This window comes from Camarhynchus parvulus, chromosome 10 (assembly GCF_901933205.1).
Source record: "Camarhynchus parvulus chromosome 10, STF_HiC, whole genome shotgun sequence".
Taxonomy (NCBI): domain Eukaryota; kingdom Metazoa; phylum Chordata; class Aves; order Passeriformes; family Thraupidae; genus Camarhynchus; species Camarhynchus parvulus.
Window position 1 is genome coordinate 13,886,756 of NC_044580.1, and position 25,687 is coordinate 13,912,442.

The window sequence follows — 25,687 nt, forward strand, 5'->3', positions numbered from 1 at the left end:
CATACAGATAAGAGCACCTCAGAGAAGGGATGAGAAATCTCCATGCTTTACAATGCCATCAGGTTCCCAATACTGCCTAGTGACCCTTCTGAATGCCTTCAGTGTTCTCCAGAAGTCAGGCTCTTTGGCCAAACAGCAGTAGAATTGATGAAATACTCAATTTCTGTCAGGCTTGTATCATCCAGCAGTATCCTTGTTCAAGTTTTAACTCTCCTCACAAACTTAAGTGTTTCTCTCTAGCAGACATCTCAGACTGCCTGGCTACACTTCCTTTCTTCACCCGTTTTTCTTTTGCCACAGTACCAAATGTGGTCATTTGTATGCTGTCTCTCATAAAAGTCAAATGATCCATCCCTTAACTCCAGCAACATTGCATTTTATCCCATTTCTCCTTTGGCTCCTCAGTTACTTTAAATCCAGCTTAGAAACAACTCTTGACTTGGAGCTGTTTTGAGAAATACAAACATATAGCAGGAAAAATACAGAAATTAAAAAACTATTTCAATCTATGCAGGGATGGATACAGCAACTAATTCTGCTTCTATACATCTAACCACCCTTTAAAAATAATTTTAAATGAGAGAACAGCTCTTGAACTGAAGAATTCTTTACTGGGAATGAATGGGGGCACTTAATGAAGCTTGCTCTGGGGAAAAGATGAGAATGAAAAATGAAGACATGGTGCTCTGGCCTGCCTGTCCTTATCCCTGAAGAGATGAGATCCATCAGCATGATAGCACTGCTTCCTCTACATGGTGCTGATGCAGATCAATGAGCACGAGAACAGGGGGAGATTTCTCAGCTGCAATTCATTGGTAGATAAATTAATGTACAGCTTAGACCTGTCCATCTAATTGCTACCTGTGCCTGTGATCTGGGGTGCAGTTGAAAAGGGCAGCAGCACAGCTCTTCTGACTTCTTCTTGTTTAACAAGGCCTACATGGAGACAAAACACCCCTAAACAGAGCTTTATTAAAAGATGATTTCATTTCCTCCTCCTCCAAAAGTGGAAATCCTGTCCAAACCTCCTATTTTCAGAATTCACATTGGAGCTATGAAACAATGGGCCCCCAGGCTGGGCAGCTATTTAAAGCCCTGCTGGAAGGACATGTTTGGGTTTGCTTGGTAGGTGAATAAAGACTAATTGCATCCTCCAAGTCACCATGGTGGAGCTGGGCTGAAAGAGGTCCTACAGAGAGATTTAAGGACAGGAAAACCAGACAACAAATGCTGTGAACCCCATGAAGGATCTCAGATTTGCATCCAAGATGCATCCAAGAGATGTCTTGTGGTGGCTTGTGGAAAAGGAAGCCAAGGGATCTCCTGTGACCATCCAAAAAGTGCTTCTTTTCTGCTTCAGAAATCCTGAGTTCTAGTTTGAAAATCAGAGCCCATCTTTGAACTGCATGTATGAAATGTACACAGTTACTGTATTCACTCTTGCAACACAGGAAGCCTTATGAAATACACAGGCACAGCACCAGCACTGGAGAGGAGCCCCTGCTTTTCCTTTCACTGGAAAGGTGAAAGAGAGATTGAAGAGTGGGTAAAGATTTTTTTTTAAGGCTTTTACACACTGCAGATGCCCTAAAAACCTAGAGAAGTGTAAGACCCCACACATCACATCTTAAATAATTTCAACACAGATTCAGTCACTTTTTCCTGTGACTGATGTCATCTAGTACTGGCATCACTTCCTTTTAATTACACTGCCTCAAGCAATTAAATACACTGAAGAGGATGAACTGCAAAAAGTCTTCTTGGCTATGCTGTTTTAGTCTATTTTAAGGGGGTTTTTGTTTCATAATTAGGAGTATTTTCAAATCCACAACTGGTATTGCCAAGTGGCCATTTGTTATGCAACTTGTTTACCCTTCTGGTCTACCAGTACAAAGACTGTAATTCATGAAATTTTTCTATGAAGAGTTGTTTCTTAGGGGAAAACATGGTCTGTGGTAGAAATGAAAAAAGCATCACCATATGTAAAGGATTTCACAGTGAAAGAAAACTTTGAAATGAAGGTATTTCCAAGCTAAGTGAAATTAATTTTTGTCTATCCTTTTAACTAGCAGAAAGAAAGTAAGCAGAAAAAAACCCCAAAAAACAGCAACTCTGAGAGCTATGGAATTAAGAACAAGTTAAAGACAGAAGCTGCTTCTCTGCCTTAGCTAAGGATGGAGAGAAAACTGAGCGTGAGTCAACGGGAATGTGTCAGCCCTGCGGAAACTGCTGGCAGGCAGCTACCAGCAGACAGACAGTCTCTCAGACCCTTCTTCTACTTCCAGTTTTCATTCTCCTCCCCTTTGAAACCCCCACAAGAATCCTTCACCTTTTGAGTTCAATAAACACATGAAAAGCGATTTTTGTATTATCAGAACTTGGAGTAATACAGATTGCAACAGTACTCACCAAGGCAATTATATCCCACAAAATTTACTTCTTGTTTTGGTGACCTGGCTCACAGACAGGGTGTTTCTTACCCTCCACTTATTTGATCAGGAGCTGCTGCAGCTCTGGATTTCTGGACTGTCTCTCCCTGTTCAAAATTTCATTTCAAATTTCCCCCGTGTCTCCCATGCTTTCCAGACCACCAGTTGTTAAATGCAAAGCACAATACATATCCAACCATACAGCTGCTATGGTGATGGCATGCAAACTTCTGCAATAAATGCACCACACAAATACTGGAGCTCCCAGCACATCAGCTCCTGCAATAAAATCCCCCCAGATCTTCCCAAGAGTTTCCCCATGCTCAGAGGCCTCCGCTGGCCACGGCAAGCTGTGGTTGGGACTTTTGACTTGTGTGGACAGTGATGAGGTCATTCCTTCTTCTGCTGGTTTGTTTGCCAGATCGTGATTTGAGGATTTTTATTATTGGGTTGGGTTTTTTCCCAGTGGGGAAAAAAGCTGCTCTAGCAGAGAGATGAGAGATGAGGCTGCTGTCTTGCAATGAATGTTTCACTTCCCTGCTTTGCACAGATTTCCTTCAGTACCACATGCAATCTGCTTGGCCTCAGTTACCCTCCCTACCCTGCAGAGACAGTGGGAAGAAAAAAATGCATTGAGATTATGGCAATCTCAGCTGCTGTAGGAATAAGGGCTTGCTGAAAAGCTCAGTTAATGACCAACACCAGGAGGATGAACATCTGTGACCTAAGAGACATATCTATCCCCAACAGCACAAATTCAGCAGCCAACAACAGCTAACCACAGCAGCAGAGATGGTATCATGTCTCTACTTCCTTCCCTGCTCAGACTTTTGATGCTTTCTTAACACCCAAACTCCAGAGCCCAAGATTTTGCACTGAGATCCCCACTGGAGTGTGGCAGTGCCATTACACCTCCGCCTGCCACTTAATGCTGTGTCTGATACAACAATGCTTGAAATTGTGCTACACAGTGCCTCTGGTACTGAGGAAAACTGCTTCCATGAGGGAGAATTTCAACCAGATTAATTGGAAATAGAAGAACTGTAACAGTGACAGTAAAGCCAACAGTTAAATGAGGTTTTGATAGCTTTTAACTGAGACAAATAAAAGCTTGCTTGGGTGATGTAACCCAAGTGTGTCCTTAGGCTGGCAAAAGAGGTACTGAAAGCACACAAAACATCATCTCCTGGCTAATTCTTGAATCTCAGTAGCTAATTTTGACACTTCAAGTTATGACTGATCAGCTCAGACGAGAATCTGTTTCTTATAAGGGGAAATTACCTTCCTTAAATTAACACAGCCAACAGCAGGGCAGGATAAATAATCCATCCATTCTTCAGAGTAAGAGCATAAATACAAGTAAGTATTCTGTAATTTGAAGAAGTGATTAATCTGTATTTATACACAACTTCAGATAAAATAAAGCTGCTACCATAAAATTACAATCAGAAGTCCTTTCTTTTACTCTGTACAGAAATAAAACTTCACATTTGAACAGTATTATGGACTATATATATACTCAGTGCTTAAGGCTGATGATAAAAAAAGCATAGGAAAGAAGCAGATTGTTCTAGTCATTATAGAAGATGCAGCAGTCATTTAATTCTGCAGTGATAAGCTTTTATTTAGGTAAAATCTTTCAGGATATAGAGAATTTTCACATACAATGAAAATTTACGGGATATTTTGACAGCTTATATTTCCATTCCATTTTCTCTAATTTTTTCACCTAAAACAACTTTATGTGGTTAAGATTTCTTTTCAAATGCGATTTTATTTGAAAGCTTTCCTAAAACATTCTGATTAATATTGGCAGCAAATGTAATGAAATAATTTGTCTGTCTTTTACACTTCTGTACATCAAGAAACCCACTGAAAAACTCAAGAAATGAAAATTAAAAATGTGGGTTTGTTTTTACTACAGCTTGAACAGAATTACAACACCCCTTTTCACTTCAGCAGCTGATGGACTTCATCTGAAGTCTCTTGGGGACCAGATGAAATTTTAAGGACGTGGGGCAAGAATGAGGGAAGAATCTTGGAGTCCAGAAGAGATGCAGGGGAGGTTCAGGGAAGGCAGAGAGGCTTCTGAGTGAATCAGCCTTGCTCAGTGCACCTGAGCTGTCCCCAGGAGCTGCTGTGCTCACAGGGAAGTGCAACACTCCTTGCATCACAGGAACAAGTGAAAGATGCTTAGAGCTGGAAGTAAAAGGTGAGATTTTGGCTAAAAGCTGTTTGCAGGAGTTTCCTTGCAGAACACTTGCTAAGTGCCCGGGCTGGGTGTTTGAACAAGGGCTGGTCTCACACACACTGTGTGTTGTTCATGGCTAATCCCTCCGAGGTCAAATAACGCTCTTGAGTCACCACAGCCATTGCCAAGGCAACTGTGGAACATACAGAGTGTAAACACATGATTACAGATTCACTGTGCGTCCAGGAAGGAGGAGGAGGAGGAGGAGGAAGAGCTGCACTGAATTAAGTCATACTTCCACTGAAATCAGTGTAATCACTGCCGAAACAACGCTGGACAAATGCATGGGTGTCAGCAGAGGGGATGAAAAAAATCAGGCTTTTACCATTTCTTGTTCTGTCTTTCCCCAACAACATCTTCATCACTGAAGTTTTTTTTTTTCTTAGGCAGCCTCACCAAAATGAGGTATGGGCACAGATGAGGGTGCTATCCACATGGCTATTTGACATCTGAAATGTCACCTCTTCCTTGCACCACAGCCCAGGACAGTGCAGGAATGAGACTACCTTTATGAAAGGTCCCTAAAACTCTGTCTCAAACAAGCTGTATTTTGGGACAGCACCCATCCTAGTCCAACTTCACACTCCACAAGATCATGACTACACTCGGTTAAAAAAAAAAAACACCAACAAAACAATCCATTATTGCTAAAGGAACAATTGAGAGAAATTCCCTCTTTTCCTTTTGAATCATAAACAGTGTCAGATTTCCCACTACCAGCACCAAAAGGAGCTGCAGGGAGCCCTCCCAGTGACTCAGTTACATCTGGGGCCGGCAGGACAGACAGTGCCCAGAGCATCACTCTGTTCCCACCTGGCAGCCACCTCCCTGGGCACATCCAGCACTGCTGCAAGGGCAGCAGGGATGGGAAAGAGTCGTTCCTGCCCGGAAATCCCATCCAGCAGGCTGGCTCCCACATGGGCTGCAGGGAACACTGAAGCTTTTCAGTTCCTTTCCTGGCACAAGCAGCCACAGCCCCGAGGGAGAGGTGAAGTCATTTTGAGCAGGGCTGGCAGAGCCCCACGCCCACCACACAAAAGCAGGGAAGGAGTCACCCCCTCTTGCTCTTCTGGGAGAAAATAAGCACTAATTTAATTGATTGCATGGGGCTCCAGCCATCAGTAGCCATAAAAAGGCTTCTCTTTCCAAACCAACTGAACAACATGAACAGCACAAAAAGAGCAGGAAATGAAAAAAACTGAGTGGCCAACTTTTAGCTACTCATTCCCAAGAGAAAACAACTCCAAATTTTACTCCACGCGCATCTCTCGCAAAACAATACTTAGGAGGTAGATGAAAAGACAAACCCAAGAAAAACACTTGATGGCCTGAGTTACACTGTGTGTAGTGAAAATGTCAGGCGTTTTTCTCACACTGGTAGCAGTGTGCTGCATAGCAACAAGTCAGAATGAAAGGTTAATGGTGAGGACTGCAGCCTGGAACACGCTCATTCCCACGGTCCTGAAGTCACCAAAGGGAAATGCTGATTGGCTTTGTTTTGTTGGTGGCACAAAGGATAAAAACAGAGGTGGGCTTTCATGTGGAAACCCACCTCATCTGAACCAGCCATGGAGAGATGGCACTGAGCAGCACATCACCTGTACTGCAAGAGCTCCAGAAATGCTCTGTGAGCTCTGAGCTGAACAGGATTTAGGGGAAAGGGTTGTATTTCACCAGGAAGACAGCAATGAACCTCAGTGAGTCAAGCTGATGAGTGTAGCTAAGACTTACTGGGCTGTCCACCATTTGGGCAACAGCAAACTTTACAAATCTATCTTCTACCATCTTTGCTGCATTTAAAAGCTTTTTACTATGTGTATGTGTAACTGTGAGTTTTCTACAATAGCACCTCATAGTTACACATTAAATAACTGCAATCTCAAAGTCATATAATTCTAGTGAAATCAAGTAAGAGGTTTTTAAAAGGCAAAAGCAGTCACCCAAACCACGTGTTCTATTCCTTGTGAATGTGTAAATGAGGATAAAGTCAACCAAGCAAAGAGCATTATATTCCAGTCCACTTGTAGTAACCAAATTTCACAGACTGATACACTGATATGCAAAGAAAGGCAATTGTTTACCAGGAGAAATTGTCTCCAGACTTCCAGGATTAATCTTTCTCGTGCTTGTGCAGTGTTGGACAGTCGACCCAGTGAAGACCAAATAAAAAACTACATCATCTTCAACTTTATCTTCCTCAGTCAGCTGCACTGTAATAACAGAGTCACCCTAGGAAAAAGGACAAGAAACAAGATAAAGTTTACATGACCAAGAACCACATAATCTAAAATGAAATTACTCTTCCTACAAGGTTCACACTCTCCATTCATACGCTCCTTTCATAGGACTCAGTGCCCATCCTAATTTTCAGATATTCAAGTCAACCTCAGTATCAAAGCCAGTCAAAATCTAGGAAACACGTTGAATACAACTTTAGGAAGACACATGTAGAAATCTCCAGAGTATTTTCAAAATAACAACTTGATATGGTGAAATCACACCAAGTCTGACAAAGATGTGCATGCCCCACACAGGGTTTCTGCACACACACACATATACATATAGACATATATAACAGAATATATACATATTTAATATATATCAGAATATAGACACACATAACAGAAATGAGATAGTGGCCAAAATTGCCTCTGCCCTCAGGAATTCGAGAAAATGCCCTAATTCTTGCTTGACCGCTCACATTTCCCCTGTCCAAGCTAGCACTGCAACCACAGATCCAACCTGATCACTGAACACACCTCTCATCCACAATCCATAAATACACAAAGGTGCCAAATTTTCATACCAACTGAGATTTTTTCCCCACCTTCCTTACAAAGACACACTAACCATGGTGCCATGGACAATGGTGGCTCTTCTCACTCATCATATAAACTCATGCCTTAGAGTGAAAAGATCTGTGTGTTAGCAAATACAGCAGTTCTTCAAGCCTTGAGAAAAAACCTCTCATGATCTGTTGGTTAAACTCTCCTGCTTAGTATTATGGAGGGTTTACTCCAGTATCTCAGCATATTTTATCACTTAGCTCATCTTTGCTCTCAGGGAAAATTATATTTATAAAGGGCGCACACGGTTATCACAGCTAACCCAGCAAAGGGTACAGTAAATACACCTGAAATTCCTACATCTGCATGGGAAAGAAGAGGGGCAATATGAACCAATTTCAGTATTCCATGGGGAAGGAAAAGCAAGGAAAGAGGATGGCTTACAGTTACTGCAGAACTAAGTGAAGCATTTTCATTTGATGAAAAAATTGTAATTGACACATTTAGGTAGGAAATTACCTCCAAGAGCATCAGGTTAACCCAGCACTGTTAAGCCATCACTAAACCACATCCCCAAGTGCCACATCTACACATCTTTTAAATGCCTCTGGGGTCTCCCCATACTTTGTTTATTAGCCTGAAAAATTATATAAACTACAAGCTACTGAGAACAACAGTCTGTGATGTGACCTTCTGTCCCTTGTCTGTGGAGATCAGAACCAGGTGGATGCCCCAGTTTTACAGAGCAGCTGTGGCTGCCAGCTCTCTGCCACCACCCCAGTGAACATATGGTTACAGCTGCAAATCTGGAAAAGATTTTAGTATTATTATTATTATTGTTATTGCAGATTATGTAATTCTGATTTGCATATTCAAGAGAATACACACGCCATTTCCTTTAAAACCTCCTCCTTAAGAGGTTTCACGCTTTCTCTTTGTCAGATACAACTGTTGTAGACAATTCCCAGACTTCCAGGCCTTCCCGTCCATCGCTTCCCACGCTCTGTCTCACATCTCCCTCTCCTCTCCCTCAGCTCCTTTCACATTTCCTCCTCCAAGTTCATGTCCATTTCTCCCCTGATCCAGCCCATCTGGCACCTCTCGCCAGGGGCAGGACTGCACCTTGTTTTATACAAACAAGATTTTGCAGAGCAAGTTCACGACCAGCCACTGGTCCTAAAATCAAATATGTGGGTCAGTGCTATGACACAGGAAAGAAAACCATATATTGAAAAAAACCTCCACAACCTAATGGAGCAGCGAGTGTATTTTGTATTTTTAGAGGTTGTAGAGTTACAAATGTAAATTTTAGGAAGGTCTCACGCGATAATATCAGACCAGACTTCCAGCTGGGGAGGAAGGAACCATGTAGCAAAAGTCTATCTTGTATAGTCAGTGTTAAAATAAAAACAGGTGCAAAAAGAAATAAATCAAGCTTTAAATTCAAGCATGACCAGTTCACATGCTGAGTTGAAAACTAAATATTCCATTTCAAGCAAATGGATCCAGATTTGAGCTGATGTTCAAAAAAACCAAAAGCTTGAGTTTTAACCTACAAACCCTTTGTGCTTTGTTTTTTTATATGTGTCTTTGTTCAAACCTTTTCTCCCTTAAGGCATGAACATACAAAGTACTTAAACAGATTTAAAACGCAGGTGACACTTCAGAACATGCACCAACAGCACTGAGTGTTTAACACAGTATCTCTTAAAAGAGATTTTTTTTTATTTAACTCAAAAGTACAGCTAGTCTAATTTTTGTGAAATCAAAGCAAATTGACATAGAGTTTTTGTGAGAAGGCACCTGTCTATCCATGCAAACTACTCACATTTCTAGGAAAAGCAATTTAATTTGCATCAATATTGCAAATGACAATTTGTATATTTAGTTATTCACAGAAAACCTAGTAAATAGATGTAAGAAACCTCAACACCAGAGGTTCCACATAACCTGAAATCTAAGCTGGAACTCAAACATATAGCTGAACTTCTTTAGATACCTGACCTAATTTTGAGGGTGGAAGGTGGTCAGACCAGTGACCTCCAGCAGATCTTTCCAACCCACTTGTTCCACTCCTTAGATTTTAATTCAGTTCATTTCAGTTATTGCTTAAGTCTAGGGAGAGCACAAATTATCATCAGCTGGTACAAATTAAAAGGTTCTTCAGCTGTGTCTAAGCAGCACTTCATGGTGGGAGGGTTTCCACCACCCTGCTCCCACCTCTTCTGGAGGATCCTTCAGCCAAGACTGTGGAACACTGAGCAGCTTATTTATTGGATTTTTTACTTTAATTTTTAAGTTGTCTCCAAATATCTTTGGCAAGACTGATAATGTGCCACTTAATTGCTGTGTGCTCCAGTTTCCCTGCAGGTATCGCCTGAGCTAACTCAGTCACTGTGCTGATGTGACCCCAGAAGCAAAAAAACCCTCCTTCTTCAACACACCTCTCTACCTCCCAGTTACTGACAATTTCATTGTTCACTGCCAATTTTGATTTGATTTTTAAGTTATTCAAACAATGTATTTATTTGGAAAGGAAATAATGCAAAGAACAAACCCCTCTCTTTCCAAGATTTTTGGACTTAAAGAAAATCAGTTACAAATGCAGCCAAATTCCTCCAACCCACATAGAAGACTTTCCAACAGCCCTATTGCATTCAGCCTCCAAAAACATTTTAATTGAAGTATGTTTACCTTTATTCATTTAATATTGTCCAAAAAATGTCATCTGTTCAGGATCACTGCCACACAAGGTGGTTATTATAACCCTTCTTTCATCCCAAATGGCTAGAAATGAGAGGCCAGCCTGCCAATATCCCTTTGGTGAAAGTACAGACAGATCAAAGCCATTCTCTGGAATGCTCCAACAAATAAGAATAATTTAATTTCAAAACTAGTTTGGATCGACTAATATTTACTTGGCTTAAAGCCCATTGGAAATGAAAACATTCCATCGTGGTCCATTCATGAAAGAGGCCACCCTGTCCCTTGTCTGGATCTGAAAAATCCCTAGTCTCAGATGTAATGGGATGTAAAGAAGGTGGATGGGGCTTTTCCCTATACACATATTGCCTTTTCCAAACCACAGGGAGAAAGCAGGTCTGCCTCACCATGGGACAGGTGCACTGGAAAAGCCAAGCCTGACCTCGAGCTTTAAACTAGAAAAGGACACAGAAAGGAATTTTAGAGTGGCCCATCTCTGAAGTTTTGGCAGCAGAAATACAATTATCTCTAAAAAGGCCCAAATTCTGTCATTAGAACTAAACCCCAAAACTATCTAGACAAGGCACCTGTTTGTCAGCATGATTTGCTGGCATTAGCATAACTCCACCTTTTTAGGTAGTAGTTTTTCCAGCAGTTGCGGATGGTGTGTATGCAAAGCACAAACAACCCCAAGTAAGCCTGTTAAAATGGACTATTTACCTTCAAAGGCTTTTTTTTTAATAGATGACCTCAGCAATATTTGGAGGTGGCAATAAAGTGGACAAAACCTCTAAGTTCAAAAGAATTAAGATCAATTACGTTATCACCTCAAAAATACTATCTATCTTCCAAAAAGAAATAATTGTTGTAAGCATATAAAAACATCTTTCTTTTCCACTTCAAGCTCTGGAAATCTGTCTGGTTTAGGGGAATTGGTCATCATTTGGGACCATGAAAACAGCCTTGGAAAATGCAGAACTCCAGGCTTCAAGATGAAAACCATGAGTTTAGTCAGCAGTAGGGAAGGTTCCCCGAGGGTTTTCAGCTCTACCAGTAACAGGTACACTTGTCAACAATATACAGAAAAAGGGAAAAATAAATTCTTAACATGCTGACTAACAAATTTTAACATTTCTGAAAACAAAAACAACAACAACAAAAAAAAACCAAAAACCCCAAACAAACAAAATTAAAAAAAAAAAAAAAAAGAAACAAAACAAAAAAACCCTCCACCAGATACCAAAAAAAACCCTAAAAAACTCCAAAAGGCGAGCTGTACTTTTGTTGCTGAAGCATTTCATTTCTAAGCTGGTTTTTCCCCCCATGGTTCATACTGGGAATTTTAAAGAACCTTACTTAAGCCACTAACCACCCACTGATTTCCACACACAGAATCTAAAAATACTTATGAAAATTAAGCGTGCATTAGATGGCACTACTGCAGCACTTTATTGTTACTTTAACAATCTTCTTTTCATGAGAAAACACCACCAACCATTAATTTATTCTACCCAGAAAAGCAAAATGCAAAAATTGCTGCTGTCCATTGACAGCAAACTATGGCTGTGTCCTCATGCAGCATAAACCTCCTGAATGGGAAGTCCATGGGTTAGATGGGTTGGAGATTCACATGAAGGAAAGAAAGCTTTTCTCCCTAGGTATTTCCTTCTAAGAGATGTAGATTTTGGGTTTTTGTAGATAGGATGCTTTATGAAAGAGGCTGGATTAGATGAGTAAATGTAACCTGCCATTGTAACAAGTTCTGTTTTGTTTCCGCTACTCATAACATGAATCAGGCCTTGGCTGAGTCATTGCTTTATTGCATTTTTGCTTCTTCCCCTTTGGGAAGTCCTAAACTGCTCCCAGGAGAGCTTCACCATACCCAGTACAGCACAAAATCACAGCTGTGGTTTCTTCCTTCTCCTCCTGCAGTTCAGGCTCTTTGGTACCTTTATTTATTCATTTTTAGATGGAGTTGGACTTGCTGTTACCCCAGCTACTGCTTTGACACAGAGTCCCCAGGATCAGGCTGGAATTCCAGCAGGAGGCAAGTCCTTTCACATCCCTGTGCTTTGAGTTTCCCCATCATTGAAATGGGAATCATGGTCCAAACACTGAGTACTTTTCAACCAAATGGCTTTTAAAGGAACGGCTGGCTTTTCAATCACATGACGTTTTCTTTGGAAAGGGGGTGCAGCACTGACAATAATTAAAATAATTAAACAAGACAAAATCAAAGGGAAAGTTGAGATAATTCCACCTCAAACTGAGAACTGCAGAGGAGTCTGAAAGCAGCTGGAGCATGGAAAAGGGAACTGCAAGGCACCTTTAAAAAATGTAGCAGAAATCATCAGATAAGGAAAAAAGTAGAATATAATTGTTTAGATGCTTGATGACCCATTACCATCTAGCTCTGTCAGTACACAACAAGATCAGCAGCTAAACTTTTGCCCCCAGACAGTTCCCATATTTCAGCTGAGTACCCTGGAAGATCCCTCCCTCCTAAGGTTATTTTGGGTTGGTGCAAACTTGTGCTTAAACCCTCGGAGAATGACATCTGGAAAGGACACATGGACATCCCCATGCAGAACAAAACCATGTGCAGCCACACAGGCTCCTGACTGCAAAAGGAAATGGGGGTTTGGGCAACTATTTTTAGAGCAAACATGACAATGCTCTCATCTCCTGGAATAACCCTTTGATTGAGAAAGGCTTAGATCCCAGTTTTTCCAGGTCTGAGTAAGTGTTCCAGCCAGTCAGCTGTGACACAGCACTATCGCTGCTGGCTCCAAAAACCACAGAATGCTCTTCTTCCATGGCAAGAAAATAACCTACATCCACCAAACTCTTGCAGGCTGCTATTCCCGGGTTAACAGATGAACAGCTCACACTTGAGGGGCACAATCTGGGGATGGGTCCTACCTCCAAAATACCCAGCTGAGTCCCCTTCCCTCTCTGAGTTTGTCAGTGGATCTCAAATGCCTCAGCCAGGAACATCCATCCCCATCTCCAGATGTGGCCATTTAGCCTGCAAGCTCCCAACACATGGACAGAAAAGGAAGGGACCATAGGAGGAGGTCAGAGGTATCTGTTACAGCAAGATAACAGCAATTATTACAGACATCCTCAATTTCACCACTATGGATTGACTCAGAGGAGCACTTAGTGGGGAAAAAAAAAAAGTCACATCAAACACAGCTCATTCTGCACAACTCCAGGCCCCAGGAACAAAGGTAGGGCTGTGCAATGTGTCTGAACATGAGCAGCTCTAGAAATCCCCCCTCACCTGGAGATATCCCCCATGATTAAGGCAGTGACCTGGGTCAGGAGCAGGGAGAAAGATGGATGTCATTGGGGCGGAGTGTTGCAACCTCCTGTAGATAAAACCTTCAGGGAAAGACTCCAAAAATAAATAGAATGGCAAGCAGCCAAGTTTTGGGGCAGATTGTGTCCTTTTTCATAGTCAATGACTTCAAACTCCTTGATCTTAAAGCATGAAGCAGAGAAGTTTCCCTAATTAAAAAAAAAACAACAAAAAAAAAAAAAAAAAAACACCCGCACAAAAGAAGACAACAAGAATAACTCCAGTAGTTTAAATAAAATAATTATTTTTTTTAAAAAATTGACCTCCAGACCTAACCTTATTTCCTTTTTAAATTAACAGTAGTGCTATTATTTCTACCAGTGAAAGGTTTCAGGTTAACAGCACAGACACTGAGCACCTCTGTGATGAGAAAGCCAGATTTTGCAAAGCACTCTCTCACTCTTTGGAAAACACAATCACAGACCATTCTGTCTTGCCCACAGGCCACCAAAAGAGCAGAATGATGGTAGACATTTTTCTGCCAGCCCACAGAGCAAATCAAGGTGATGCCTTCCATATTTCATTAACATTGCACTGAGCCAAGTGATCTCCTCTTCCAACGCTAGCCACAAAGACAGGACTTGAAACAGACATAGAGACAAAATAACTTTCTACTCTCCACCACTTTCATTCCTCAAAGGTGAAAAAGAATTTGGTCCAAAAATAAGGTTAGCTTAGCATATTGATGGATAAAATGTTGACACAAGTACAGAGTGAAAAGACCATTTATTCAAGACTCTTAGGGCAAAAAAGAATTTGTGGGAAAACAAGGACATTTATGCTAAACAGCCCTGAGCTGTTGCCTCCAGGTCCAAGCTGGCTCTCATGGATGCACCCTGAATGCTACCTCTGCTGAAAAACACAGCATGGACACCCTCAACCTCTGTCTGTAGAGCCAACATTGTTAGGGCTGATTTATTAACAGCATCTCACAGCCTCAACCACAGCCCAAGCCAGTCCAGGTGTCTAATCCTGCAGCAGGATTTGTTGGCAAAGAGATAAAAGGTTTGAGGAGGGCAATGTGCAATTTTCTACTCTGAACCAGTGTGAGCAGCACAAACTCCTGTGGAAATGGGTATGCTTGAAGAAATCCATTATTAGTGGCCCACATCCTTTGACAGAGCATGTCAGCCTCCAAATCAATCATCCCCAAGATGAGTCTTTATTGAGTGTCAAGATGCTATTATAACCATTACACACATATTAATCCATGCAGCTCAAAGGAGATCTCTACAGACTGCCAGCAGAAATCCATCAAAGTAACAGGATCTCGTTAGTGCTGGGAGAGACACATGATTTATCTTCATGCAGAGATCTTCCTGACATGCCATTCTGCTCGCCAGAGCCAGGCAGGTTATTAGATTGGGCTGTTAATAGCTGATTTAGCTGTACCACTGCCTCAGCACAGGGCTCCACGTGCTCTGCAGCACTCAGAGCATGCAGAGTGCATCAGCTCAGTGCCAGCCTGTGCTGCACACAGACAGCCCTCACAAAACCAAACAGCCAAGGGCATTTCTAATAGTGCTAGCATACACAAAAACACGGTAAAATTAACAGTACAATTAGCAGCAAAATCAAACTTAAGGAGAAAAACAGGATAAGAAGAGTGTCATTCACCCTTTTGTACTACATGTAAACACCCAGGGAAAAACTGCAATGGGAACTTTATTGTTTTGGTGGATTTGGCAGTATAGTAAAGAAAATATCAATTTAATTTTCATTTATTTGGGCAGTTTAGTGTTAGCCAGGCTATTCACTTAAACAATTGTGCACTTTCTGGCCTGAATAAGCAAGTATTGACAGCAACCCCAAGCCCCTTCCATCACAAGCCCTGTACAGCTCTGGTACAGAGAAGGAGGTGTAGATGTACACAAAATCAGTAATACATTGGGGTTAACCTTTAAATTATGCAAGTCTTCATGTAACACCACAATGAACACAAAGAAAGGACAAAAGAAGGTGACATTTCTTTGTAGCAAAATGTCCCCTCCAGTACTATCCAGATTCTACAAGTACTGGTCTTTAAGGCTTTTTTTCTGAAATTCTGGAAACTACTTCAATCAGTTCCTAGAAAAACACACTCAAATTGATGTGAATGTCTTGCTCTGGCCTCATCCTAAAGCCTCTTCAGTTCTTCATTACATTTACGAGAACCAAACCAGGTAATTTTATAACCAGCTGCTTGAGTGATTGATAGTATTTCCTACTAATTGCCCATCTAGCAATAACAACAAAATTGCAGTGCTTAGGAGCAATAGCAGGCAGTCTGAATGTGTGCCGTGACTAAGAGAAATCCAGCTACTCTCTTGGCACCAGAAGGATGGAGAGAGTCACAATTCCTGGAAGATAAAGTACATATGATGACATATTATTAGAAGCAATCTTCTACCACTGGACTATTTTCACAAATAGCCTTGGGGTGTCCTAAAGAAAACCAAAAGCAAAAAAAAAAAAAAAATCAGGTTTGAAGATCCAAAAGCAGAAGAGAGCTGAAGGATGGCTTTTCTCTGGTACTTCAGCCTCCTCTACAGTACAGCAAAACCTTCGGAGAGACAGAGCTCAGTGTGTTCCAGAGCACTCATTTTCGTGCCAGCTGCAAAATATCCTCGCCAGTCTTTAAATTTTTCACAGCTACAGTACTTAGAGCTACTGCAATGACTGAGGCTCTTTTTAAAGTGACATTTTTGCCATAAGGGAACAGAAAACATTATCATCATTACCTTACTGATGAAGTAACCCTCCCCAACCACAACTGCAGACAGGTGAAACTTTCGTAATGTTTAAAAGAAACACTTTGAAACATCAATACAAACACAGGCAGCCCTGAAAATGTGTCCTGCGACAGAACTGCCACTTGATGGCACTGCACAGCATCGAGCTACAGTGATTCACAATTATTTTATTTTCCACATAAGCACAATATGGAATTGCTTTACTGAGCCAGGCAGAGGAAGCAATGGGAAGCACTTCAGGCAGAGTGCACGGGATTTGGGAGGCTATGTGAAATTTTGGCTTCACGAAATCAACATCTTCCTGAGCACTGCTCTCACATCAGCTTTGCTGTCAGAACTGCCTCTAGCTGAACAAAATGACTCTCAGGAAATACAGCACGGGCATGTATCCTGAGGAATGACATGGGAATGTGTTTGTTCACTCTAAAGGTAGCATAAGAATACATCCCACAGTGGAACAGTAGTTGAAGAGTATTTTTGTTCTCTTAAACTCAAATGCAGACCTCCATTGCTTTTTCCTCCTGACAGGAGAGGAGGCAACACTGTCAGTGATGCTGGGGATGGGACACCACCTCTTGGGTCTGTCCAGGTACTCCCAGCTCATCAGCTACCACAAGAAAGAATGAATCCCAAACACAGAGCCTAAGACATGTACATAATCTCACCCAATTTTAATATAACTCCTAGTGTGATAATATAAGGATTCCTTCTGCAGTTTCAGAAAGCAGGAGGAAGCAATCTAACAGCTCCCCAAAAGCAGATCATTGTCTCTGCTTTCCCACCCCTACCAGCTGTACCAGCTCTGGCATCTTCTGCAAGTCATATTAAAGTTCACACATAATGCTGCAAAGTACTGGTGAGTTAAGGGCAGGATTTCAGAGCAGTGCTGCAGACTTCAAGCCAGACTGTTTATTGTTTACCAGCACTTTCACACCCACAAAACAGGATCACAGAAGAAAAGTTCAAATAGATAATGAGGGGAGAAGGGCTTTGAACCCATATCCAGTACTTTTAGTTTTAGACTCTTTGGAAGAAAGGTTGAGAAAAGGCCTCTGAGCTGCAATTTAAGCAACAGCTTCTCCTGGAGGAAGATGCTGCTGATGGCCTGGCAGCGTCATCCGACTTGTCCAGGCAAAGCTGCCTTCAGTAAATGCACAAAAGTGACCATTTCACCAACAGCCCTATGCTAACATCACACAGATCTCATGAGCTAGAGAATGTCTCTCTTAAGAGGAGCAAGCCAAGCAATCAGCCTCATACTAACCAGACTGAGCAGAAGCCTGCACTGGGGTGTGACAGAACCCAGAAGCAGCAGGGAGCTTTGCCAGGGGACGTTGCTGAGCTCAGGTGGCAGCTGCCAGACACCCATCTCCACAGAAGGGATGGCTTCCTGCATGATGCAGACTAGAGTTTGGGAAGTGGAGGATGAAAAGAATCTAAATCAAAGATCTGAGTGACAAAAACTTAAAAGATGAGGTCAAGCACAGTTTAGTAAGGAAAGTATTTTGCCTGGAGAATTAAAGCAGAGCCAGACAAGCTGCAATATACTCCTCTCAAAAAAAATCAGTTTATTCAGGTGCCCCAGCTGACTTTCTTAAAACCAACCAAGCAGCAGGTTCTTCCACAAGTAATGCAAGCAAATATTTTATTTGTAAAAGGTGCTCAGAGGCCTCCACTCATTCATTACTCAAAGACATTTTGAAGGTAGGGCAGAAAGCTAGTTTGTCATTAAGAAGAAATCAAGTACCCAACAAATAAAAGACAAGAGGTTTATCAGATCCTCTCACCACAGAGCTGAACTAAACATCAAGGCTGGCTGTCCTCTTGCCTAAGGACCTTGAGAGAAACAAAAACAGGGCTTCTGTATAGTGACTTTCGTGAGAAATTCCCACATCAAAAGCATGTGTGGTATGTTCTCCTTTTTCTGCTGGGCTGACCTCAGATATTCAGGCATCTCAGTGGCCTTTGTCACCATACATGCCACTAAGCAAACAAATTCTGCTTTAGTAGAAAAGTAACTTAAGCACAGCTGCCAACCTCATGACAGCATCTTACTGTAGAACCATAAAAGTATTTCATTTTGTCCTTTTGTCCCCTTGGTAGAGATTTCTGAAGAACATTAATTATATATCACACAACAGTGACACCTGAGTTAAGAAGCCAGATGTGAGGCACACACACAGCACAACACCTCACAGCACCTGGGACAGACACAAGCCTCAAAACTCTGTATTGTGAACTTTCATCTTCAATTCTTTAATATTAACTCAGAAGTTGGGGGAGAGTGGTTTAAAACTTGAACATCAGAGGGCATTACAATTGCTTTTCTCAAGAATACACAGTGCACTTCAGTAGGGCCTCATTCTATATGAGATGTAAGTGGGGGGAGAAATATCCTTTTTTTCAGTTTTAGATTAAAGCAGGACAAACTGGGGAATTTACAGGAGTAGTTCATTCATTAACAGAAGAGGACCTACAGTACCCAAACCCCAAGTTATATTAAGAGAGGGTCAATGCATTCTTTCTGAGGCTTTTGAAGTTCATACTTCATTAAGCTGCATGACATTTTGCCTTGGAAGTGGGAGCTCTCATCTCTATCAAAAAGTGTCCTTGAGAAACTCTGCAGGTTACACAGCTCCTAAGTGGCAGTTTAGACAAGAGACTCCATCCACAGACCTGATTAAAGACCAAAGCCAATGGCAGCATTTTTATCAATTAAGTGTTTGCCCTCTCATGCAATCACCAGTTATGACACATTTGGGTTTGTCACTCCAAATAACGTGGGCACACCTTAGACAAACCATGCAGAGGAGTGCTGTGATTTAAAACAAGTTTGTTCCTTTTAATCTAAAAGGAAAAAGGAAAAAAAAGTTTGCAGCAATACATCACGCTTCTCCAGCTGCTAATCTTTTCCATTTCACACCCACTGATCATTATCACCATGAAAAAATATTCCCGTCTTAAAGGCAGATCTAAGGTTGTAACCTTGGTTGCAATCAAGAGTGGATGAGATTAATGTTTCCCAACATTTCCCTGCATGTCACCCCAGTGCTTTTCCAAAACATTCATGCCCAAATACTGCTCTCCAGTCATTTTTCTAAAAAAAAAAAACCCAAGCCAACATTGATTTCAGAGATGTAGGAGATGCGACTGGGTTACAAAAATGATCAATAATTCTACAGAGACCCCAGAGCCAGCAGAGGCTGAAATCAGAAGCTGTGCACATCACTTTTGAAGGGAGATTTTCAGGACACTCTATGCAGCTGAAGATACAACCTTGATCATTCTTTCACATGTACTCCATATTTATTAAAGTTTGGGTGGAAATAAGGATGTGGCTTGTGAGCCTTGATCCTTTTGTAATTAAATCTCCTGCTGAATAATCTGATGGACTCGCAATTAATGATAATGTTTCTAAAAAGATCAACACTTCACATTTGCAAAGCACTTTCCCATGGATGTTAGCAACAGGGGAGTTTAATCTACGTGACTAATGTAAACAATCTCATCTATAAACAGAGAATTAATGAATCACAACAATAAAACGGCCACCTAATAATACACCTCCATTGTTCAGAGCATTATTAATCCTTTTTTTTCATACTCCTAGATGATGTGGATATTCCAATACAACAGTGACAAGAGCCAGGAAGTACCTTACAATGGTGAAGTTGAAATTTTGACTTTTGGTAGTAGGGAGATACAACTTTTATAAAAACACGACAATCACTGGGGTCACTGCAAGCATGTAAAAAAACCAAAGAAAACTGAAGTTTGTGACTTCTCATCTCCCATCCTCCTGTTCCACCCCAGCCCTGCCAGCCTTGGTCCTTCAGTTTTGAGATCCTGGGCTCCCTGAGCAGAAAGGCCCCGGCAGACCCAGTAAGGTGTGAAACACTGTCCTGCATCCTCTACACTGTGCCCGATAAGAATTCCCATATCAGCAGGATAGCACTGAAATACAAGAGGGATGTGAGTAAAGTTAGTTTTGGATTGAATCCAGTGTCTGTGCATCAATAAAGATGTTCCCAACTGCAGTCTGAGGCAGATAACCAAAGGTGCCTAGCTACATGCACTTTTTTTAGCAGCTGAAGAAATCAATGCATCTTAAGGAAGTGAGTTTGAACATTTTTATTTCAAATTCACCCCATAATATTCAGACACAGGCTCTGCTAAGTCCCACCACCCTTTCTAAATGCAATTCCATGCTGACAGTGGTAGGGGTGGGGGAGCTGCTTGCCCCCCATCCCACGTGAGCACCGGCATCGCGCTATCGCACCCAAGCTAAATTGGGGAACACTTCCCTGCCCTATCTCTCCTGGCACCAGCTCCTCAGCCCCATGACTGCACTGCTGGGAGCAGCTCCCAGGGCCAGGGGAGCACCTGAAACAGCTCCTTAGTGGAGGTAACAACAGCTCTGGGTGACACATACAGTGCTCCTGGGGGACAGGAGCCAGCTGTTGGCAGAGCAAAGGAGGAGCAGCTGCCCCAGCCCAGACCTGCAACAATGCTGAGCTCCAGTTCCTGGCAACCTCATCAACAAGAGAACAATGAGGCAAGGCTGAAATGAGGCACTGAATCACAAAAACACAACACTCATTATTACAGGATATGTTTTCCACCTTATTTCTTAATCTTCACACTTACAAGGGCCAGTAGTCTCATCATTACAGGCCGTGACCTCTCAGTGGTCAGAAGCTCTGCAGAGGCAGCACAGATGATTTTTACAGAAGAGGTAAATAGAAGTTCAAGCAGCCAAAAGAAAGTACCAAGAAGGATACAGCAGGTGGTCTTCCTTCCTTTTATGCACACTGATTTGAGTAATACAAGAATCTCTACCCTTCTATTGGTGTGTATGTGGAAATACCATCTTTTCCATGACCCAAAAAACTTTGGCCCCAAGCACACTGGACATCTCAGGTTCCCAAACTCCTTTTCTTAATTATGAATTATGAAACCTGGGCAACCTGGTAATTACCAGACAGGATAAAGCATGCTTTAGCTCTCTAACTGGCTCCCAGGAACTGATCATTTTTTTACTTTCTCCTCCTAAAAAGAGCTCCGTAATGCTGCTGATGAAACAGCATTCTAATGGATCTTTGAGGATGAAACTCATGGCAGATTTAGTAAAAAAAAATAAACAAAATTGCATAATCCTTAATCTAATATATTAGCTTAAAAGAGGAAAATTAAAAGTTGTCAAAAACAAAAGAGTTTTGTTTTTGTGGGAGAAGCATATTTTCCTGAAAGCAGACAAAGATAGGGAAATCCTCTGACACGTCAGTATTGCCTGTTATTTCCAGTCATTCAAAGAGATGAAATTCCTTATGGAGGAATTAACAGAATACTGTTCTCAGTAATTTGAAAACAACATCAAGGAGGCTGTATATGAAAAATGGAGTTGCCATCACTCTGAAGAAGGAATGTGGTGAGGTTTGTTATTTGCCTTCCAAAGGCCAGGCCACAAGACTGCTGTGTCTGCCTTTAGAAAAATAGAAATACCAGGAAGATCCCCTTTTCTTTGTGCTCTGCTGGCACCTAACAACTCTCAGATGAGCTGTCAATTAGCAACACATGGAAAACAAAACTGATATTAAAATGTACAAAGCATTTATACTGAGAGCAAACAGAAAGACTAAATCTTGACCTTTCAAATTTCCTTAAGCTACCAACAAATTTGGTTTTTTGAAAGGGAGCTGATTTGTGTATACACCTGGCCAGGGGAAGAGGAGAGAAAAGGGAGTCACTGATGTATTAATAATGTAACTTATTTGCATTGCAAAGAAACACTATACCAAGTGCTATACAATCATTATTTTACACCAGGCTACATTTGACCTCAGCCCAGTTCTCTGTCACATGGGGATGAGGACTTCTAAGTGTACCACTTCAGTATTACATATTCAATAAAACCCCATACAAAAGAGTGGGAAAATAAACTAATTCAGCAGATAAGCCTGAGAAAACAAAGCCTCCAGATTAGCAAAGTCATACACTGTTCAAATGAGAATAATTTCATTCTGCATTACACCATTCACGTGTTTCTACTGTAGCAATTTCATAATATATTTGCACATAAGTTCCATTCTCCCTTAACGTGTCCTAAGCTTAAATGAAGTTTCTTCAAACTCAAGGTACATTCACTAGACTAGAGATTTAACAAAATTCAGGCAACATTTAGTTTCAAAATGCAGGATATGGTGTACTCCTGGAAAGCCTCTCTACAAAATCAGGTCACACATAGTATTTTAATGTTGCTTCAAGCACACGCTTAGGACAGTGGGTAGAGAATAAATTCCAATGCAAACTTCTAGTTGGTAATTAAAGGTAGGCAAAATTCAAAGCCTCCATGACATGCCAGGTCAATATGATCCATTATTGACAACACACAACACTCTCCAAGATAAAGGTCTATCACCAGTCCTGATTGTTTCTCTTCCTTCCCCTTAAAAATCACATTTGCAAGCAATTTTCCCTTCAAATTTTCCATCTTCTCATCCAGCTCTGCCCTGGCTGGCGAGGTCTGTGGGCAGGACCACGAGCTGCAGCAGCTCAGCCTGCTCCCAGCATGGCAAGGCAATGTGGAAAGCAAACAGTTACAGAGCTGGCTGGCAGCTTTGGCACAGATTGAACACACGCTCACACACCCCCACACCTCCAGGTCTAATTTGACAGTGCCCATGTTCTCCAACAAAGCTGCTATTCAGGGCCAGGGGAAGCTTGTTCCTTATTCATGGAGGTTACGAGCTCGGAGAGGCTGACGTAAACCGTCCCCTGCTGCAGCCCAGCCCTGCGCTGCCTCCTGGTCCTCCCTGCCACGTTTAAAACTCCAAACAGAAAAATATTATCACAGTGGGCAAGCCCTGCACACTGGGATGCCCTGTTTTCCACACTAGCAGTTTCTTCTCACCACCTCTCAACACATCAAGTCACACGAGCACAGCCATGCACGCTTTGGGGAGGAAAAACAAAAGTGGGGGATACCTGCACAGAGACAGCATTACATGGCTCAAAATCTACTTAAAACAGTCTGCTGGAACCCAGAGGAGCTCAGTGACTTACCTGAGAGTGTTACCACTGAGCATCTGCAACTGAATTAATATAAACAAACTCCTTAGGGAGCAAAGAAAAGAAGCAGAATCTCCAAAAAGCTGATGGGAAGTGTTTTGTGTGAATAGTAAAGTGCATTAACCGGTACTCACATACAATGGAGCTTGCTGTGGATTAAGTTTCATGACCTCAGAACACTGAAACAAAAAAGAAAAAGCAAGTTTAAGCTATTTTTCATAAAATTGTAGGTACTTCTCTATAAGTTGCTTTAGCACTCACACACTCCTTTTTCCAATAAGCACTTTTTCTCTTCCCCTTTCATGTCCATCTCAGTTCACCTTTCCTCCTAGCAATCCTCACTTCGTATCTGCTTTTTATGGCAATTATCAATCCTTAATTGAAATCCTTCCACCAATTCCCCCCCACTCCCTCATGAAAAATCATTTATGAGTATTTGCAGTTCTCTCTGCTGCTCAAGAAATCCAACTATCACCTTGTCCAAGGTAATTTGGTCTCATTTTTTTACCCCTTTCACTGGATTATTTGTTAAAAAACATTTCAAAACCACACAGAAAACAAACTATCAAAAATGCTCTAAAGGAAAAACTTCCAGAATATATGATGCTCATATTCTGATTGCATTTTTCATAATCAAAATCTACCATTACTCATCCTGCAAAAGCTATTTTAGTCAAGAATCTTTCCTCTTTCCGGTCTGTCCCTGGAATTTCTCTATAACCAGGTGAAAGTTTCTTATATTGAGCTTTGAATCAGTTGAACCAGAATTTCTCTTGCATTAGTTCCTCCACTCCAGCAGAAAATATTCACTCTAAACAAAAGCTCTAAGTTTTCATTTAATGTGTGTATTAAGAGATCCAGGATCCTAAGATGAAGGAATGCAAAACAATTAAAAATGGAATTTCTGCTGTTACTCATGTCTGCAGAACTGGTAATGCTCTGCAAATACTTCAAGCTCTTTTTAAAATAGATGAAATACCATTCTGCTTTTCACACCAAAAACGCAGGATCTTGTTCATACTTTGCTCCTTTCCAAATCCCACAGTTTGCCTTTAGTGAGACAGAAATTAAACCACAGCCTAAGTTCTCTTAGCTGATTCCAGCGAGCCTTGCTCCCTCACACGCTCTCTTCATTTTACAAAATGTTTTTGTGCCAGTTGCTTTAAAATACCAGAGCGACCTGCCAAGCTTGTGCATCAAAACAGCCCCTCTGCAAAAGGTCCTCTGAGGCAGCCAGTAGATGGAGAAGTATTTTGCAAGAGTTTTAAATCCAAACCAATTTCATACCTGCTTTTAACCTTGAGATTCCCCTTCGTACAGCAAGAACACCCTGATAGTTATGCCTGATAGTTTTCACTGTATTTTCAGCTCTTACAAAAACTTACTCGGGAAAAGAGGGAATTAGTAGCACTAGCTGCCATTTGGGCAGGTGAGCTCCAAGAACAGCTCTGAAAACAATCTTCACATGTGCCCTACAACATGCCCCTGGCAGTTCCAGTCCTACTGAGGGTTCAAAATGAAAAAAAGAAACAAAACCAAAAAAATGCACAAGATCTGCCAAGCTCCCTCATGACCTATCTGAGCCTCTCTCTCCTGTTCTGAACCTGGGTGTTCTAAACAGGAGCATAAAGACACTACCAAGACAAGAGCATTCATTGTATCATACAGAAATCAAATCATGCTTGGAAAAAAACCCCAAGCTTTCAAGCTCACTTCACATATGGATTTTTAGAATTTCTCATAGGTACAGACTAATCCCCTATGATTTCAAACTCATGACAGTTTTTGTTGGGTTTTTTTTTGGCAAAAGAAGTGCACAGTAGCAGCAGTGAAATAAGGTGACACTGCTGAACACTGAGTCTTGTCAAAAAATCATGGGAATACTTCCTGCAGGAAGATTTCCCCCCTTTATTTTACTGGTTGGCCCTTACATCAGTCACTTAAAGTGATTCCTTGGTGCACAATGTACATGTCATTCCAATTTTTCTGAGGATGCAAACTCAGTTTTCAAGGAGCCAGGCAGGTTTGGAAGATATTTCATTTTATCTTGTTAGGTAGTTCTTTGGCAAAAACATAGGAGAAAAACTGAGTGACAGATAAGCCTGAATGAATGCTCTGAGTCAATAAAGGACTAAATTTAGGTTTCTAGACAAGTGAATTTCTCCAACCAATAGACAGGCAGGCAGCAGCCTCTGAAAAACTTTAAAAAACCCTTAATCCAGTAAGAAGAGGGAAAACATAAAAGCAGATCATACTGGTCATAACCTAGCCAAGATACACAGGGATCCGAACAAAGTCAGTAAGCTGGACTACTTCAAGTGTAAAAATGTGGAGGGAAAGGAAGCTAAACAGCT

At 41.4% G+C, this 25,687-nt stretch overlaps 1 protein-coding gene across 7 annotated transcripts in view; it reads right to left on the minus strand.

Annotated features, from left to right (window-relative positions):
• The window catches only part of AKAP13 (A-kinase anchoring protein 13), a 208,580-nt gene that overhangs the window by 127,108 nt on the left and 55,785 nt on the right, over positions 1-25,687 (minus strand). For all 7 annotated transcript variants that reach the window (XM_030955270.1, XM_030955272.1, XM_030955271.1 and 4 more), the window contains exons 4-5: positions 23,468-23,512; positions 6,762-6,909 (exon numbers count right to left, since the gene is read on the minus strand). In XM_030955270.1, coding sequence (XP_030811130.1) covers positions 6,762-6,909; positions 23,468-23,500 — 181 coding nt within the window. In that variant the 5' untranslated portion in view covers positions 23,501-23,512. The remainder of the gene's footprint in view (positions 1-6,761; positions 6,910-23,467; positions 23,513-25,687) is intronic.